The 15,650-nt window shown below is 49.5% G+C and overlaps 4 protein-coding genes across 6 annotated transcripts; 2 read left to right on the top strand and 2 right to left on the bottom strand.

Annotated features, from left to right (window-relative positions):
- Nucleotides 1-183: 183 nt before the first annotated feature.
- rps25 (ribosomal protein S25) lies at nt 184-3,548 on the bottom strand. The gene is made up of 5 exons (XM_086215488.1): nt 3,483-3,548; nt 2,738-2,827; nt 2,433-2,616; nt 807-905; nt 184-249 (listed from the first exon to the last, which is right to left on the bottom strand). The coding sequence occupies exons 1-4, from the start codon at nt 3,483-3,485 to the stop codon at nt 811-813; spliced, it is 372 nt and encodes a 123-aa protein (XP_086071614.1). The 5' UTR covers nt 3,486-3,548; the 3' UTR covers nt 184-249; nt 807-810.
- A 130-nt stretch (nt 3,549-3,678) lies between these two features.
- On the top strand, nt 3,679-6,653 carry trappc4 (trafficking protein particle complex subunit 4). The gene is made up of 5 exons (XM_086215487.1): nt 3,679-3,955; nt 4,191-4,365; nt 4,687-4,790; nt 5,192-5,318; nt 5,401-6,653. Exons 1-5 carry the CDS (start codon nt 3,781-3,783, stop codon nt 5,477-5,479), a joined length of 660 nt encoding a protein of 219 aa, XP_086071613.1. The 5' UTR covers nt 3,679-3,780; the 3' UTR covers nt 5,480-6,653.
- Nucleotides 6,643-11,440, bottom strand: slc37a4a (solute carrier family 37 member 4a). The gene is made up of 8 exons (XM_086215486.1): nt 10,220-11,440; nt 9,664-9,896; nt 9,010-9,253; nt 8,337-8,495; nt 8,167-8,252; nt 7,312-7,425; nt 7,091-7,229; nt 6,643-6,959 (listed from the first exon to the last, which is right to left on the bottom strand). Exons 1-8 carry the CDS (start codon nt 10,365-10,367, stop codon nt 6,793-6,795), a joined length of 1,290 nt encoding a protein of 429 aa, XP_086071612.1. The 5' UTR covers nt 10,368-11,440; the 3' UTR covers nt 6,643-6,792.
- On the top strand, nt 9,070-15,588 carry cfap45 (cilia and flagella associated protein 45). Of its 3 annotated transcripts, XM_086215481.1 has the most exons (13): nt 11,218-11,337; nt 11,662-11,821; nt 12,020-12,121; nt 12,287-12,381; nt 12,459-12,597; nt 12,676-12,846; nt 13,341-13,519; nt 13,651-13,780; nt 13,850-13,996; nt 14,076-14,189; nt 14,317-14,510; nt 14,603-14,827; nt 14,905-15,588. In XM_086215481.1, exons 2-13 carry the CDS (start codon nt 11,819-11,821, stop codon nt 14,969-14,971), a joined length of 1,566 nt encoding a protein of 521 aa, XP_086071607.1. In that variant the 5' UTR covers nt 11,218-11,337; nt 11,662-11,818; the 3' UTR covers nt 14,972-15,588. The 3 variants fall into 3 exon arrangements, with proteins under 3 accessions (XP_086071606.1, XP_086071607.1, XP_086071608.1); XM_086215480.1 differs by lacking the exons at nt 11,218-11,337; nt 11,662-11,821 and adding an exon at nt 9,070-9,946; XM_086215482.1 differs by lacking the exon at nt 11,218-11,337 and having other exon boundaries at nt 11,656-11,821.
- The last annotated feature ends 62 nt before the right edge of the window (nt 15,589-15,650 follow it).

The following is a 15,650-nucleotide window of genomic DNA, read 5'->3' as shown; positions in this document are numbered from 1 at the left end:
CCGGCGCTGGTGAGCAGGGGCCCCGGCGCTGATGAGCAGGGGCCCCGGCGCTGGTGAGCAGGGGCCCCGGCGCTGATGAGCAGGGGCCCCGGCGCTGGTCCCACTGAGCTCCCAGCTGTAAACCTGCGTCTACAAAGAGAAACTACACTCCCCCACAGTGAGCCAATGAACGACAGTCCAAGATTCGTATTAACATTTTTATTCACCTTTCATTACAAACAGCTCATCACAGGAAATAAACAGGAGAACCTGAAAGAGAGAAAACACCAGGTTAACAGTTTAGAAACGTTTCAAACACCAATAAGAAGAAAACTCAGGGCCTCCGTGGTGGGGAGGTGCTGCTCAACGAGGGAACTTCAGGATCAACCCTCCTTGTCTCTGCGTGGGATTTCCCTGAACTAGCCTAGCTAAGACTCACCCTCGCAAAGTCATGCCTGCTCTCATATCTGACAAACGCTAGTAATTCCTGCTTCTCGATGTTCTTCAGATATGTTGTGTCTGCTAAAAAGAGGCCAATATCAACTGAAGCGCCATAACCACCAGCAGTGAGTGTGGCTTACTGGTTTTATTCAGATTCATTCACTCACAGTCGGTGTTCGGCCATTTTTCATTCCTGCTTTGGCAGCAGTGACGGTTTCTGTGGCCTGGAGCCGGTTGTGGATTATATGCTAATATTTGTTCACGCTGGTTTCTTCTTCTTGTGTTTGCAGCTTTCAGTTTCTACACGGCCATCTGGTGTCATCACCCAGCTGACAGCACCCCCCCCCCCCCCCCCCCCCCCGCCGGGCGCCAGTCCTGCCGTTTACCTGATCATGCCTTCTCCGCTGCCGCCTCCTCGTCTCCACCCTTGGTGTTACGAGTGTATATCAGCTGTGCTCTGTGTTTGGACACCAGTTTGATCATGCCTGAAACAAAGAAACAGTTTCACCGGCACGTTCTCATTTTGGTTACAAAGATTTATCGCCAGTGTTCCTGATGCTTGCTTGCCGTGCAGCTCACTGACGTGAGAGACTGATTTGAATCCTAAGAGCACACAAGGCCACCTGGGTATCTGGAGCAGCGGCTCAGATCTGGTGTGACGCAACAGTCGTGTTGACTTCGGAGGCTTCACACGTTCTGCTGCTGTTCCTACTTCAAACCTCATCTCCAGCACTGCTACTAGCAAACGGCCGTGTCACTGAACACAAAAGATTTGATGTGATTTCTTCCGGGTTTTCGACGTTGGTCCGCACTCCTAAGTGACGTCTGAACAGAATCACGAGCCAAACTTAAATGTCAGGCATCAAACATCTGGATGTGAGAGGAAAAGAAACATTCAGAAGTAAAAAGTCACTGTTGCAACAGCTGCTTTCGTCTGATAAATCTACCCACAAACACACACACACACACACACACGCACGCACGCTGTCACTGTGCATCAACTGAGGGAGCTGCAAAAGAAGCCCTGCAGCAGGGACAAGTAGCGCACAGGACTTCAGGAATCTCGAGTGAACCAACACAGCGCTGCCGGGCTCAGCGCTGCTTCACAGTATTGAGGTCATTAAAACGCGCCGTATTTTGAGCATCGACCAGCTTCACCGCTTCCTTTAATGTAACGGACGCGTATTCTGATGAGATCATCAGAGATGCCAGAGAGAACATCACGTCCAACCTCAGCTTCCCTGGGATATGCGTTCTTCCTGTGATGGTGGAGGCGGGCGGGTCAGCGAGCCTGGGGTTTGAGCTGTGCTCTGATTTATGGGTCAGTCTGAGTGAAACTCATTCTGATTTGTAAATGAGATAAGAACATCCAACATGAGCTGAAATGAACAGATAAACACTACAGAGTCCAGCTGTCACTGATGGTCACTGCAAGTGTGCCAGTTCTGTTCTCCGTACAAGGCGGAGCTAATGAACCATCTGTGTGCGCTGCACTCAGCAGACACACAATCTCCCATAACTCACCACCCGCCTATGGAATCAAAAACAAAACCGCCATTCAGACGCATTTCTGTCCATTTTCTATCTCTGTAGCATGTTGACGGGAATACAGAAGAAACAAACAAATATTCTACACTATTGTTGTAAGTAGAATGACATCCACAGAGTGATTATCGCAGTCCACGAAGCCGCTGACAGACCGAGTACAGGAAAGGTGGCACCAGGGAGACTGTCACTAGTTGAGCCATCACTCATGTATGGACTCCAACAGATAAATCATTAAGATGCTAAAACAGGCCAACACCTGGCAGCTGCTCTCCAGGTGGATCGTGGGTGTTCCCCTGACAGGTTTTGACACTTTTCCTTGACTGCTGCTTTGGATGTTTATAAAATTAAGGTATTATAAAAGCTTCCAATTAGAAGCGGAACAATAAAACCCGCTGGCTTGGACGCAGCTATGTCACTGATGTGATGTGCAGTTTTTGGCTTTGAGTTGAACAGGTGAAGTTTACCTTTGGCAAGCAGCTCCTGCAGGGCGTTCCTGGCCAGGGAGCCACGGATCTTCAGCCTCTCTGACACAACAGCGGGGGTGATGAGTTTGTAGTTAGGAACTTCTTTGTACAGCTTGTCGTAGGTCGCCTTGTCGAAGAGGACCAGGTTGTTGAGCTTGTCCCTCACTTTTCCCTTGGACCACTTCTGCTCAGAACACAGGAAGTTTGTGGATTCAGTGTTTCAAGAAAATAGTTCAGTTTCTCTGCACCATTACACCCACAGCAGCGCCAGGAGGAAACTGACATGTCCATCAACCACTGCTTACCTTCTTCTTGGCTTTGCCTCCGGACTTGTTAACTGGGTCCTTGTCCTTCTTGGACTTCCCCGTGTCCTTCTTCTTGTCTTGCTTGGGAGGCTGGGAACAGAGAACGATCTCAATTTATGACCTGGCAGCAAATATTCAAATGTCAAAACCCTAGATACACAAATCCTCCGACAGGTTACCGCAACCGTGAGGCTGGAGTCACACGGAGTTGGGGTTAACCTTACCGGCTGAAGATTTTGTTTGGTTTTACACTTTTGGAACAAATTTCAAATGTTATCCATCAACGTCGGTAAAGTTTGCAACTACACGAGAACCGACCACGGCGACGTTAGCATGGGATGGCCTCCTCCGCGATTTTCAGACACACCAGAAATCACCAGCACGGCTAATATTCTCATCACCAGTATGCAAGGACGCAGTACTGGTAACCCTGATATCACTGTTGTACACACATGAGCAGGTACAGTGAGTATTCCTGAGGACATTTGCCTACTTTGCTCCGCTACTTTTCTGCCAGCACAGTTCAGCATGAAAGCGTGGTGGCACTAGCTAGCGAGCTAATGTTAGCTAGCCAGCTGCTGCGTTTAAATATATCATTTAGTTGATTAATCAACACATTAAGCTCAGTTTGACAGCACAAGTTGAGTTTGTTGTTCATAGCGACTTGGTGGAACTCAAGCTGACCACAAAAACAGTTGCATATTTTCGATTTAACGTCAATAGAAGGCGTACTAGCCGGCCTCACCATGTTTCCTCGTCAAGATGTCGGAGCGAAAGGAAGTTCACCCGTGCAAAAGCCCCTTAGACAACCTGTACATGCGGAAGAGGAGAGGGTCATTACGGGATATGTAGTTTTTATTTGTTTCTGGTTTTCAGTGATTCATCATCAACTCAAACTACTCAACACAATTCATTTTATTTTTTGATAAAATAAAAATAGAAACAAACTGAAGATGGCAAAAGTAAACCACGTTTAGATTTTCGTTTTCTCAGCAGTTGTGGTCACATGACACTTCCTGTCAGCTGAGCAGAGCGTTGCAAAGATGGTGATTTTCAGTGTGTATGTGGTGAACAAGGCTGGAGGTTTAATTTACCAGTACGACAACTACGTTCCCAGGGCGGAGGTCGAGAAGACGTTTAGTTTTCCTTTGGATTTGGTGCTCAAACACCACGATGAGAAGGTCGTGGTGTCGTTCGGGCAGCGGGACGGAATCAGAGGTAGCGACAGATTAGCTCAGGCTAGCAGCTAGCAAATGCTAGTTGCTTCATTGTGTGTCACTGCCAGTGTTCTCCCCTGCATTCCCTTATTCTCTGGCCGTGCATTTTAACAGTAGTCAGTGTAGGGTGGTCTCACATGACCGGGTTGTAACTGTGGGTAAACGTCGGGAACCTTGTTTCTACCATGTTAATGTCTGAAGCATAAATGCTGATCTGGTGTGTGCCGCCGTTCCAGTGGGTCATGCTGTGCTCTCCATCAACGGAGCCGACGTGATTGGAAAGAACACCGCAGATGGAAAGGACATCCTCGAGTACTTGAAGGATCCCTCCAACTATCCCGTGTCTATTCGGTTCGGACGAGCCCGCCTGAGCTCCAATGAGAAGCTGATGTTGGCGTCCATGTTCCACTCGTAAGTCACGTCCTGGTTTCACTGGTGTAGAAGAGAGGTCTGATGAGGAAACCCCTCCATCTCACCCAGCCAACAAGGTGCTGCAGCTCAGTGGATCTACAGAAAACAAAAGCTAAACTTAAGATCCATCCATACATGGTGTTCGTGTCTCTTCCAGAGGCAGAGAAGTAAAAATCTGTCCTCAACCAAAACGCCTTGAGTGCTCGTCAGTGTACGACAGGACCACCTTTTTGTTGGGATTGAACTGAAACTGGTATCCGGGTCAGTGGAGACTCTGATGAGTATCAGGAGATGTTGACCGTCTTTGTTTTATTCCTGCAGGTTGTTTGCCATCGGATCGCAGCTGTCACCTGAAGCCGGCAGCTCAGGGATTGAGATGCTTGAGACCGACGTCTTCAAGCTCCACTGCTTCCAGACTCTCACAGGTGGAGGAAATGACAGCTTCTTTTGGTTTTGATGCTAAACTGATGAATTAGTTTTGCTGTCAGCTGGTCACCTGAGCTCCAGCCGGGAGCTTTTGCCCGGCAGTTGCTTCACAGTGCAGAGGAGGAGCTGTCGGTGACCGCTTTGATCTCAGAGTTCTGACCGGAATCTCTGACGTCAGTGACATCCCAATCCTGACGCTCCTCTCAGGATGCATCTCTCATCCTTGTGCTCCTGCATCACCTGACTCAGCTGTCAACATGTGTACAGTGATCCAGTAACTGAGAACAATCCAGTCACGCTGATGATCAAATCTGATGTTTTCATTGACAAGATGATTATAATGATCATTGCTACATTTCTATGTTAAGTGGAAATCCTCCCGCTGCCTGTGTTCTCTCAGGGATCAAGTTCATCGTGCTGGCAGACCCGCGGCAGTCCGGCATTGATGCGCTCCTGAGGAAGATTTATGAGATCTACTCAGATTTTGCTCTCAAGAACCCGTTCTACTCTCTGGAAATGCCCATCAGGTACCGCTGACATCAGAGGAGAGGATGAGGCGTCGAACGCAGAGCTCTCATCACTTCTCGTGTCTGATTTCATTTCTTCCAGGTGTGAACTCTTCGATCAGAATCTGAAGAGCGCGTTGGAGGTGGCGGAGAAAGCCGGTAACTTCGGAGTTGGGTCTTGAAGGAAAGAATCTTCTGCTAAAATCTTGTTTCTAACTACGACAGATTCACTGACTTTTTACGCCTGCGGATGAAGATGAGGAGAAGGAACTCATCCTCGTGTGTTTAGTCCCAGTTGGTTGAGAGCGGCGCAGGAATGAGGCCTGAAACCTCGTATAGACGGAAGTGGGTTTTTCTTAAATTCCTGGAACATCACAACACAGGCCGAAGTTATCATTTTGTTCTATAACATCAAACATGTCAGTTAATCACTCATGAACTTGGAATCACTTTTGTCTGAAAAATGTCCTGCCGGACTTCAGAAGTACCTCATCCCTGCAGCGCTCTGTTGGACTGGTAGTTACTTCATTGTAAATACTTCATGTTTTGTAAATACTTAAACTTCTGTATGTATTTAAAGGTTTTTTTTTTTGTTCTGTTTTTGGCTGCATGGACATTAAACTGATCTAACCAGTCAAACCAGTGATGATCCCTCCATCTTCTCCCTCTCCTCCTGTTGAGGGTGGTGGGGGTGGAGCCTATCCCAGCAGCCTTCCCCCTGGACGGGTCACCAGTCCATGGCAGGGCCAACACATAGAGACAGACAACCATTGGCTCTCCCAGCCACGCCTACGGTCAATTTAGAGTCTGGATTAACCTGGTCCCTCTTGATGTCTTTGGACTGTGGAGGAAGCTGGAGTACCAGAGAGAACCCAGCAGGAACAGGGAGAACATGGAGACTCACCCAGAAAGACCCCGTGCTGCAGCCGGGGCTCCACCCACAACCTTCTTGCTGGGGGCCACAGGGAGGACCACTGCTCCACCGGGCCGGCCCATTGAGCTACCAGCTTATTTTTAATTGAGCTACATTTTTAAATTATGGATGCATGATGGTGTATTTTCACCCATTTGGTGGATTGATTTTTTCAACATTGAATTTGAAACTCAGATATTAGAAAAAGTCCATAAACCTGATATTGCACTTTCATAAACAAGAGATGACTCAACCTGGGCCAGAGTGTGTGTGTGTGTATCTATATAATACACACACACACACGTGTGTATTATACACCATCAAACTGATACCAGTACTCGAGGAAAGAGCAGAGCCGATGTTCCCGCGCGTCTCTACCTGAAGTTCTTGTCAGTCGGTCATGTAGATTTCTTTAGTGAGCAACAGGGAGGAGACGGTTCTTCAGCTGTTTTTTTTTTTTGGTCACATTTATTTTGACTGACGCTTGACAAAGGAAAAACTGTACCTTATTAAAAAAAAAATATGAAAATACAATGATGAAATATTCCTCCTCTGCGTGGAAGCCAGGCGCCGGGCGATGCCTCAGTCGGCCTTCTTGGACACGTTACCCATCTTGGTTCGGATGTTGCGCAACAGGAAGAATCCGACTGTGGTGACGCCACAAACGACCTCGGCTACCCAGAAGGCCGTTTCCCAGCCGTGGTGCTTTGCAATGGTGCCGAAGGGAAGGCCGGACAGGAAGCCGCCAACTGAGCAGACAACAAACGATATTTATCTGCTTTGTTGAAAGTCGAGCGTGAAGCAGCGGCATGAGACGGCGGCAGTGACTTTTCTGACAAGGCTTCATATTTGTAGTGTTTATATAAAAGCACCCACGTACTGTTGGCCATGAGGGCAACTATGGCGTGTGACGTCCCACACAGGTTGGAGGGAGCACTCTCATTGGCTATGAGTCCAAACAAGGCTATCGGCCCGTAGGAGGAGAATCCAAAAGCAGCTCCTAAGCTGAGAATCCACACCTGAACGTGGAGATTCAGAGCGATTACTACATCTGAGGGGCTGGAGTGAGGAGGGCGTCTGGGGGGAGGGGAGCTCGGATACCTTGGGGCTGTCCGGTGACACGGTGACCCTGAACAGGTACATGGATGCCACCATTCCGGCCATCATGACCATGAGGATGAAGTGGCGGGGGTTACCGTGGATTCTCAGGCCTTGCTGTTCAGAAGAGGAAATGCATGAGGAGAGACCGGCTCGGGCGGCGACAGAATGACTCTAAACTCTGATGTTTGACTTATGAATGAACTTTGTGTTCTGGCTCCTGTGAAAGAGCAGAGACTCTAAATGAGCACGACCAGAAAACTGCAGCAGCAGAAATGCGGTTCTAATATTTCTTGGTGACCTCGTTCGCCGCGTAATTACTGTGTGCTAATCATTAACGATACCCTCTGGCAAGCATGAGGGACTCTTGTGTAACCTCGATGTCATGAGGGAAGACGGAGGTTGTGAACGAGCCTCATTCATGATTATGTTCTTTTCACCCTGAACTTAGTCTTGCAGGCATGAGCCCAAGCCTGAGTCTCTCTGGGTTTGGCAGCAGCGCCGCACCGTCTTGGTTCTGTTATCTGGATCAATCTTTGGTCAGTTTTGGTCATGAAGACCCAACGTTCTACTTCTGAGAGAACGTTCGCCCACAAGTACACAACCGTTCTCGTCTCATGCCTCCAGATTTAAACATCTTTGATGGGGCACTGACAGTAATTTGAGGCTAAAACAGTTCTGCATTTTTTGTTACTGCCTATTTTTATTTCAGTTCGCCTCTTATTTTGAAACTCAGATTAGTTCGAATCCGTTTTGAAAGTGGGTTTGCTGGTTACAACTGTAGAATTAAAGCCGGAATTAAGGGTGGCTGACTTTGGAAACACACAACAAACAAATAGCTCAGCTGCAACGACTCACTCTGGCCACGGCCTTGTCAGAGATGTAACCTGCTGCCAGGTTCCCCAGCAGCCCTCCCACCTCCAGGGCGCTCATGTATGAACTTCCTATGAACAGCACAGAGGTGAATCACCACACACACACACACACACACACACACACAGATCAACAGAAAGAGCTCCCCTCCGTACCCATGAGCGTGGACTGGCCCTTGTCCTGGATGAGGAACAGCTGACCCCAGTCCGTGCAGGCGGTCTTCACTCCGAACACCACCAGGTAGGACAGGGAGAGCAGCCACAGGTAGGGCGACAGCAGGAACTCTGCCAGGCTGCTCTCCTCGCCGGATGCATCTGCGCACAAGACCAACACACGGTAGTAATGTCAACATGATCGCCGTGCAGCATCTCTCCAACACGGCTCATACAGGTGGCATGTGAGGGGCACATGGGGGGGGGGCAGAGTCCGCGGGATTATTGACCTTTAGACACATCAGCGGCATGCTGTGCAAAAACACACATGTAGAGAATACACAACACACAAACACACACAGAGTGCGAGTGTAACGGGAAAGAGTCAACAACCAACAGAGCGTGAAGAAACAAACCTCAGGTTCAGTTTTAAATCAATAACGGAACAATTTCACACCTAACCTTTCATTCATGCGGGGTCACCATTGTGGGAGGGGCGTCTCCCGTCCACTCAACTTCCTCCATTTTTCTGTTTATTCACTTCATTTTTGTCAGTTGTTCGTATTTTACAGTGTAATTTTGTGTTGTTTTTAAAAACTTCTTCCCTTTTTTGCTTTCACAAACTTAATGAACATTCATCTGCTTATAATATCATCAACATCGGGGGGCGTCTCACCTCCTTTCTTCTTCTTGGCTGCCACATCCAGGTTCGGCAGCCCGACGTCCTTCGGTTCGTTCTTGATGACCAGCAGGCAGACGAAAGACAGCGCCACACAGATCAGACCCGAGGCGGCCAGGATGGTCCTCCAGCTGTAGGTCTGGGCCAGAACCAAGGTGACGATGGGACCCAGGCTGCCCGCCAGGTTCATGCTGCAGGACAGGATGGCCCACCACGTCCCGAACTGAGACGGTTCAAACCACTGAGGATGACAGGGATCGACAGGAGGGAGGAGACAAGTCGGGTTGTCACAGGCAGAAGAAACAACGCTGAACTTCCCGTGCGAAGGAGGGAACCTGCTGCTTGGTCCTCCTCTTACACCGAATTCTCCGTCAGATTTGTTGATGCCACCAACCTGCTGAGGAACTGCAGGGGGAACCAGCCGTTCTGCTGGGACAACAAATCCCTCCTTGTTCCACACAAGGTTCAGGTTGATGTTCTGTCCTGACTCGTGTGTAATTTATTCTTAATCTGCACTAAACATGAAATGAAGCGATGATTTGCATCATATGATGTCATCTTAGCAGTTGTGTTGCAAAACCTTATTGTGTTATACTTCACGGAGCGACCCAAACAACCAGCATGATCAGACTCCTCCAGGGGCTCAGCTACCTTACGCAGCACCCTGCCGCAGGGGGGCCAGCCGAAGCCCTGGCCCAGGCCGTTCAGGAACCACAGGACAGAGAAGACTGCGACGGTGGAGGACCAGGAGAAGACCACGTTGATGCCTCCCACCACGAACAAGCCGATGGAGAAGAGCCAGCGGGCGCTAACCTGGTCAGAGAGCACGCCGCTGATGAACTTGGAGATGCCGTAGGCCAGTGACTGACTGCTGGTGATCATGCCTGCACGCCGAGGGAAGGAGGAGCACGTCAGAGCCGCCAATACGACAACGGTAACAATGGAGACAGATCACACACACACACACACACACACACACGCTTGATTCTCAGCTCAAACATACAAACTGAAACTGCAGTTCTCTAATCAACATACAGTATTAGTACATCGTTGTTGTAATATCAATAAAAAGAGAAACGTGAGAACTCCAGATTTTAACAGCTTCTGAACAAGTCTTTTAATTCAGGGGTGATTAATTCATCCGTATCTGAGGATTAAAAGTCATGAGTACACACAGAATGATGACCTCAAGCATGAGGGGGCCTACCCATGTCGTCCTTGTCCAGCGGGATTTCCTCCATAACTGAAGGTATCACAAAGGAGAAGGTTTTCCTGTTGAAGTAGTACAGCGTGTAGCCTACAAACATGGCCAGAAATATAGTTGCTCTGTAGTATCCATAACTTGCTGTGGCCATGACTGCAGATTTACTCCCACAGAAGTGGAGAAAATGTGAAGATACTCCCGGGGTGAGGGGGGGGGAGCTCTGGCGGACCCGTGACTCTGAACTTTGCCTCCGGATCCACAGCAGCTGCTGCTGCTGGTTGTAAGAGCAGACGAGTCTGTAATCAGCAGCAGAAGTTAATGGTCAACTTGTAGAACCTGAACGCTGATTTAATCTGGGAGGTTCCAGGGACCTGCTGGGGGGGGGGGGGGGCGGATCAATCAGCGCTGATCAGCTGCTATTGATCTTCTATTGAAGGATATCATCTGATTTCACAGTGACCGTGACCATCTTCCCCTCTCCTGTTTGTTAATCTCTCACGGGTGGAATCCTCAAAAAAATGGTATTCATAATTCACAGGGGGCGGGGTGGGGAAACCCCAACAAACACAAAACAAAGGCAGGAACCAGCGAATCCCAACTTTTACTAACTGATGACGTGAAGGACTTATTAATTAGTGAATTAAGCCCTGTCAGATTCACTTTTAGAGGATTGGCGGCATATGAAACAGTGCTCATGAGCAGCATCTCCGGGTCCTCCTCCATCGGAGCCTCACTGATGTCTCCACGTCACAAGAACCCAACATCGGTACCGGACCAGTCCAGACCCGGAAGAAGACAAACACGTTCTGTTGCGTTCATGTTCACCGAACTCAAATCAGTTGGAGACCTTCGGCTGATGCCTGTCCGCCATGTTCGCCCGGCGTCCGGAGCGCGCGTGATCCTCCTCCACTTCCGCATTCCTCTTTTTTTTTCCTAACGCAAAGTCTTTTGGGTAACAGTGACACCCACGCGACCTACGTGCTAACCCCCCAGCTCTCAAACTCAAGTATCGATGAGGGTATCGATCCTCAGCCGTTATCAGAGGGGAAATCTCTGGCCCGTCAGCCGGGAACTTCTCCGCCATTGTTGTTGTCATCGTTACGCCCCGCCCCCTCTGGAAGGTGATTGGCCGGTTAGAGGGAAGCAATTAGCAAATTAACAAACTCAAAAATAGAGTTAGGAATTCATGCTAAAGCAACAATTATTTCAATAAAACATAAGAACCTAAATAATCAAATAATAGTTTACACAGAGAAGGAAATGTTTTTAAAAATGAGCATTTTAAAATCATCACTGTCATGATCTGAAGAGTGACCAAACATCTGTCAACAGTATTATTATTAGTGGTAGTACTAGTAGTAGTAGTAGTCATGTGTCATTAGTCACCACATTATACTCGCCCGTGGCCCCGCCTCCTTCAGCTGACACTGTCGTTTCCATGGCAGCGGACAACAAACACAGTCCGACTCTTCAGCTGGATGTTGCTTCTCTGTGCTGCTGAATTCTTGACAGAAGTCAAGCAAAGACACAGTTTGGCTGCTGTGGTGCAAATCTGCCAGTGAGGTAATTCCCCGTTGCCCCTGACAACGAGCTCAGAGCATCATGGTGAGTGAGAGGATGTGGGAATGAAGGGAAACAGCCTCAGTTGGTTGATTCGAGTCTGTTCTTGTGCTGCCTGTGTTTGCTGGTTCCAGACGGTTGTGTGTAGTGAAGGCGATCAAACACTCACCGCAGTGTTTTGGCGCCGTATTAATGATTTCATTAGCAGTGCTCCAGCAGAGTTAATCGTCTGATGTGTTGCAGAGTGCCAGATCCACGTCTGCGACCTCACGCCGGTACCGCCGGTACTGCACGCGGGCTCAAACCTCCCAGGTGGATGAGAGTCTGTTTGGCAGCACCACACCAGTGAGTGTGTGTCTACACACTCAAACACCAGCCGAGTGTGTGTTTAAACGTGTATCATCAGGAGGATCATTGTGACACAAATGAGCCTAAATTTAAACGTCCGTCACAGAGAAACTTCAGCAGTTGCACAGTACTCAGGCACTCTGTTGGTGTGACTATGTCCAGAAATCCTGCCAGTCCAGGTCCAGAGATCCGACCCCGCAGAAGCCGCGAGGAGAGACCGTCCAGATCGTCACCAAGGACCTCGTTCGCAATCTCAGGTAAACTCTGGTCGTCAGCTGGTCTCAGCACAGGCGCACAACATAAAAGCATCATAAGTCCATCTTTGTGTGGTCAGGGTCCCGTGTAAGGATCCCTCTGGACAGTCCATCATACTGCCGTCGGCTGAGTTTGAGCAGATCACCTGCAGGTCTCAGGTTCTCACCAAGAAGGAGGTCCTGAAGGAGGTTTATCTGAGGAGGAAAGAAGAAGAAATGGTAGTCGACTTTTAATCGGTCCAGAGATGTTCTTTAACCTGCAGAAGGATAACAATTCAGTTGCCACGTCTCACGCAGAAAACTGCAGAGGAGCGGAAGCGTCAGCTCCATGAGGCAGATCTGTCCCGCAAGGAGAACCAGACGCTGACTGAGCTGGAGCTGGAGGCCCGGGACCGTGCACAGCGCCTACTGGAGCAAGCCAACGCCCTCAGGATGGAGCAGGAGGAGGAGATCAGGAAGCTCAACGAGGTAGGAATGTCAGGGGCACCAGGCACAGAACACAGAAACGCACACCGCTGATCCGGTTGGGACAAAAGGGCGAGTTTATTCCGGTCAGGGTTCGGTACACAGGTAGTCAGGTTTCTGAGGGTCGAGACGCAAAAAGGCGAGGTCGACCACAAGCAGACTGGGACTGTGATTCATGTGAGAGACATGCTGGGACGAGGACAGGGAAGTACAATGAAGACACCAGGTTAAATACCAGAGGTGATCAGGGGAGGAGGGAAACAGGTGGGGAGAACAATCAGGAAGCAGGTAGGACAAGACGGGGGAGGGCGTGCAGGAGGTGGGTCCGGAACACAGACAACGGGTCAGTGACTTCAAAATAAAACAGGAAGGACGAGACAAAAACGTGAAATGTGCAGAAATGAACAGAGACTTGACGGACACGACAAGGAAGCTGCACTCGACTGAGAACCTGCAGGAGTCACAGAGGTCACATGATGTGTCTGTGGTGTTGTCAGCTGATTCTAGGCGCTCAGTGCCAAGCTACACGTGACGCCCAAATCCAGGAGAAGAAACAGATCCTGGCTGAACTGTCAGAGGAGGAGAAGCGCCTGGATGCCATGATGGAAGTGGAGCGTCGCAACGCTTTAGAGACGATGGAGAAGATTGATGAGCAGCGCAAGCAACAGAGGATCAGGTGAAGGGAAGAAGCACCTGAGCTCCTTATAGATAAGCTGAGCTGTGGAGGTCACAAGTGTGTGTCGTGTGTGTGTGTGTGTGTGTGTGTGTGTGTGTGTGTGTGTGTGTGTGTGTGTGTGTGTGCTTCAGCGGAATGCAGCAGATCTACAACCAGATCCAGCAGCGTCTGGAGGAGAAGCAAATACAGGATGAGTTGAAAGAACAAGAGAAACATCTGATCCGAGAGAAGCAGGAGAGGATGAACCAGGAGGAGCTGCAGGTGCACAGAGACGAAGCACACGCCTGCCACGTGTTCCCAGCGTGTCTCTGACTGCTTGTCTGGTTCCAGGCGCTGGAGAGGAAGCGGGAGGAACAACTGCATCTGCACCAGGAAGTGATGCGCATCAACGCCGAAACGATAAGAGTGAAGGAGCAAAGGAAGGAGGAGGAGAAGCTGGCTGACATCAGAGACATGGAATACATCAAAAACAAACTGGTGAGAGCAAAAGAGAGGTCGCTGGTCTCCATGGTAACGGGAACACAGGACGGTGTTGATCTGTCATGACCTCGTGCAGAAGCGAGAGGCCGAGTACGAAGAGCAGCAGAGGCGAATCAAGAGGGAGAAGGAGTTGGAGGTCGCTCGGCTGAGAGCGCGCCAGGAGAAGGCCCGGGACCACAAGGCGGACCAGGTCAGGGAGGAAGTCAGCGAGCGCTGTTTAAATGCTGTTAGTTCCTCAGTGAAAGAACTCTGTGTGTGTGTGTGTGTGTGTGTGTGTGTGTGTGTGTGTGTGTGTGCGCGCCGCACGTGTTGGGAAGGATGATCTCCGAGCTCGCAGGAACCAAGAAATCGCAGACAGGGAGTGGAGGAGGAAAGAGAAGGTGCAGGCTCTTAAAAAAGCTGAGGAGGAGGCGACGCTGCGAGCAGCTCGTCTGGAGCAGGTTCACTGTAAAGAGCGTCTGCTGTCCATCGAGGCCGGCAGGGAGAAGGCGGAGTTCGAGAGGGTGCTGAAGTGAGAGGCTGTGGACACAACAACCACCCGCAGAACTTTTTTTACACCGACACGTTTTCATTTCCTCATTACCTCAACCCTCCTCCACTCAGGGTGCAGCAGGAGGCCATCAACAAGCAGGAGGAGGAAGAGGAGAAGCAGCGCCAGAGAGCTCTTCGTCACTCGGACGCCATCAAGAAGCAGGTGAAGGAGCGTGAGCTCTCGGCCCTCGCCAAGCGCACGGAGATCTTCAAGGAGGCTGAACGGCTGAGCGAGGAAGCCCGGCAGAGACGTTCCCGCCTCGATGAGATCAAGGAGAAGAAGCTGAGGGAGCTCAAGTAAGTTGTCAGAGGCGGTGAATCATTCTGCTGGCGTCCTCCGGTGAAATAACCTGCTGGTGTTGGTGGGTGTGCAGGGCCACAGGGCTCTCTGAGAAGTACTGCAGCGAAGTGGAGAGGAAGGCCCAGACCTGCCTCCTCTGAGCCCCCCTCCGAGACCCCATCCGGTCCTCATCAGCACCGGTTACCATGGAGACAGATGAACGCCTCCATCACCAGCAGTTTCCTCCAATTTCTTCCAGTTCTGGATCCTCAAGTTTGGGTTCATGTTCACTTTCACACACTTGAAGACACCAGAAATCCAAGGCAGCATCGGAGCTCAGATTCTCACTCTGCAGCTGCTCGACCTCTGGGTTGTTCGTTTTTTTTTTGCCAGTTTTCTGATAAGTCAAATTTATATCAAATAATTGAGTACAATCGTGCAGTATTTCCACAACTAATAAAAGTTTTGAGTGTTTTAGACAAATCTCTGGAAAACCATGAAAATATATTGATTTTTTTTCTCAGAAATTCACACAATTCCTCATGAGTACGGAGAAAAGGCCAAATTAACATTCATTCATATTTTTCATTAAATTGGTACAAAGGTATGAAGGAAATGATCAGAAAATTGTCACATTACAACTGAAGTACATCAACGTGTGAGTGAAGGCTGGAACATTGACATTGGGTCAGGTGTCATGTTTTAATACTACAGAAGCATGGAAGTGAAGTAGTTTAGTTAGCGTTGCTGGAGTCCCTCAACAGCTCTGACGGGACGTCGGCCCGCCAGTACCAACAGAACTGCAGTCGTCGCACTTTCAGGGTTCACTCTGATGTTCTG

This window comes from Aulostomus chinensis, chromosome 10, assembly GCF_037954235.1.
Source record: "Aulostomus chinensis isolate RoL2024-O1b breed Wild chromosome 10, RoL_Achi_v1.0, whole genome shotgun sequence".
Lineage (NCBI taxonomy): Eukaryota > Metazoa > Chordata > Actinopteri > Syngnathiformes > Aulostomidae > Aulostomus > Aulostomus chinensis.
The sequence above is the reverse complement of the archived record's forward strand: the minus strand, read 5'-3'. Positions and strand labels throughout refer to the sequence as shown.

Excerpts from the sequence above, each read along its gene's own strand:
- slc37a4a (XM_086215486.1), bottom strand. The coding sequence starts at position 10,367 with ATGGCCACAGCAAGTTATGGATACTACAGAGCAACTATATTTCTGGCC. Across the intron at positions 9,254-9,663 it reads GCGGCAGGGTGCTGCGTAAG|TGGTTTGAACCGTCTCAGTT; the intron begins GTAGCTGAGCCC and ends TGTCATCCTCAG. Across the intron at positions 8,253-8,336 it reads GGGCCAGTCCACGCTCATGG|GAAGTTCATACATGAGCGCC; the intron begins GTACGGAGGGGA and ends TGCTGTTCATAG.
- cfap45 (XM_086215480.1), top strand. The coding sequence starts at position 9,893 with ATGCCTGCACGCCGAGGGAAGGAGGAGCACGTCAGAGCCGCCAATACG. Across the intron at positions 12,382-12,458 it reads GACCTCGTTCGCAATCTCAG|GGTCCCGTGTAAGGATCCCT; the intron begins GTAAACTCTGGT and ends TTGTGTGGTCAG. Across the intron at positions 13,781-13,849 it reads TGAACCAGGAGGAGCTGCAG|GCGCTGGAGAGGAAGCGGGA; the intron begins GTGCACAGAGAC and ends GTCTGGTTCCAG.
- trappc4 (XM_086215487.1), top strand. The coding sequence starts at position 3,781 with ATGGTGATTTTCAGTGTGTATGTGGTGAACAAGGCTGGAGGTTTAATT. Across the intron at positions 3,956-4,190 it reads GCAGCGGGACGGAATCAGAG|TGGGTCATGCTGTGCTCTCC; the intron begins GTAGCGACAGAT and ends CCGCCGTTCCAG. Across the intron at positions 4,791-5,191 it reads CTGCTTCCAGACTCTCACAG|GGATCAAGTTCATCGTGCTG; the intron begins GTGGAGGAAATG and ends GTGTTCTCTCAG.
- rps25 (XM_086215488.1), bottom strand. Across the intron at positions 2,617-2,737 it reads GAGGCAAAGCCAAGAAGAAG|AAGTGGTCCAAGGGAAAAGT; the intron begins GTAAGCAGTGGT and ends TGTTCTGAGCAG. Across the intron at positions 906-2,432 it reads GCAGGAGCTGCTTGCCAAAG|GCATGATCAAACTGGTGTCC; the intron begins GTAAACTTCACC and ends TCTTTGTTTCAG.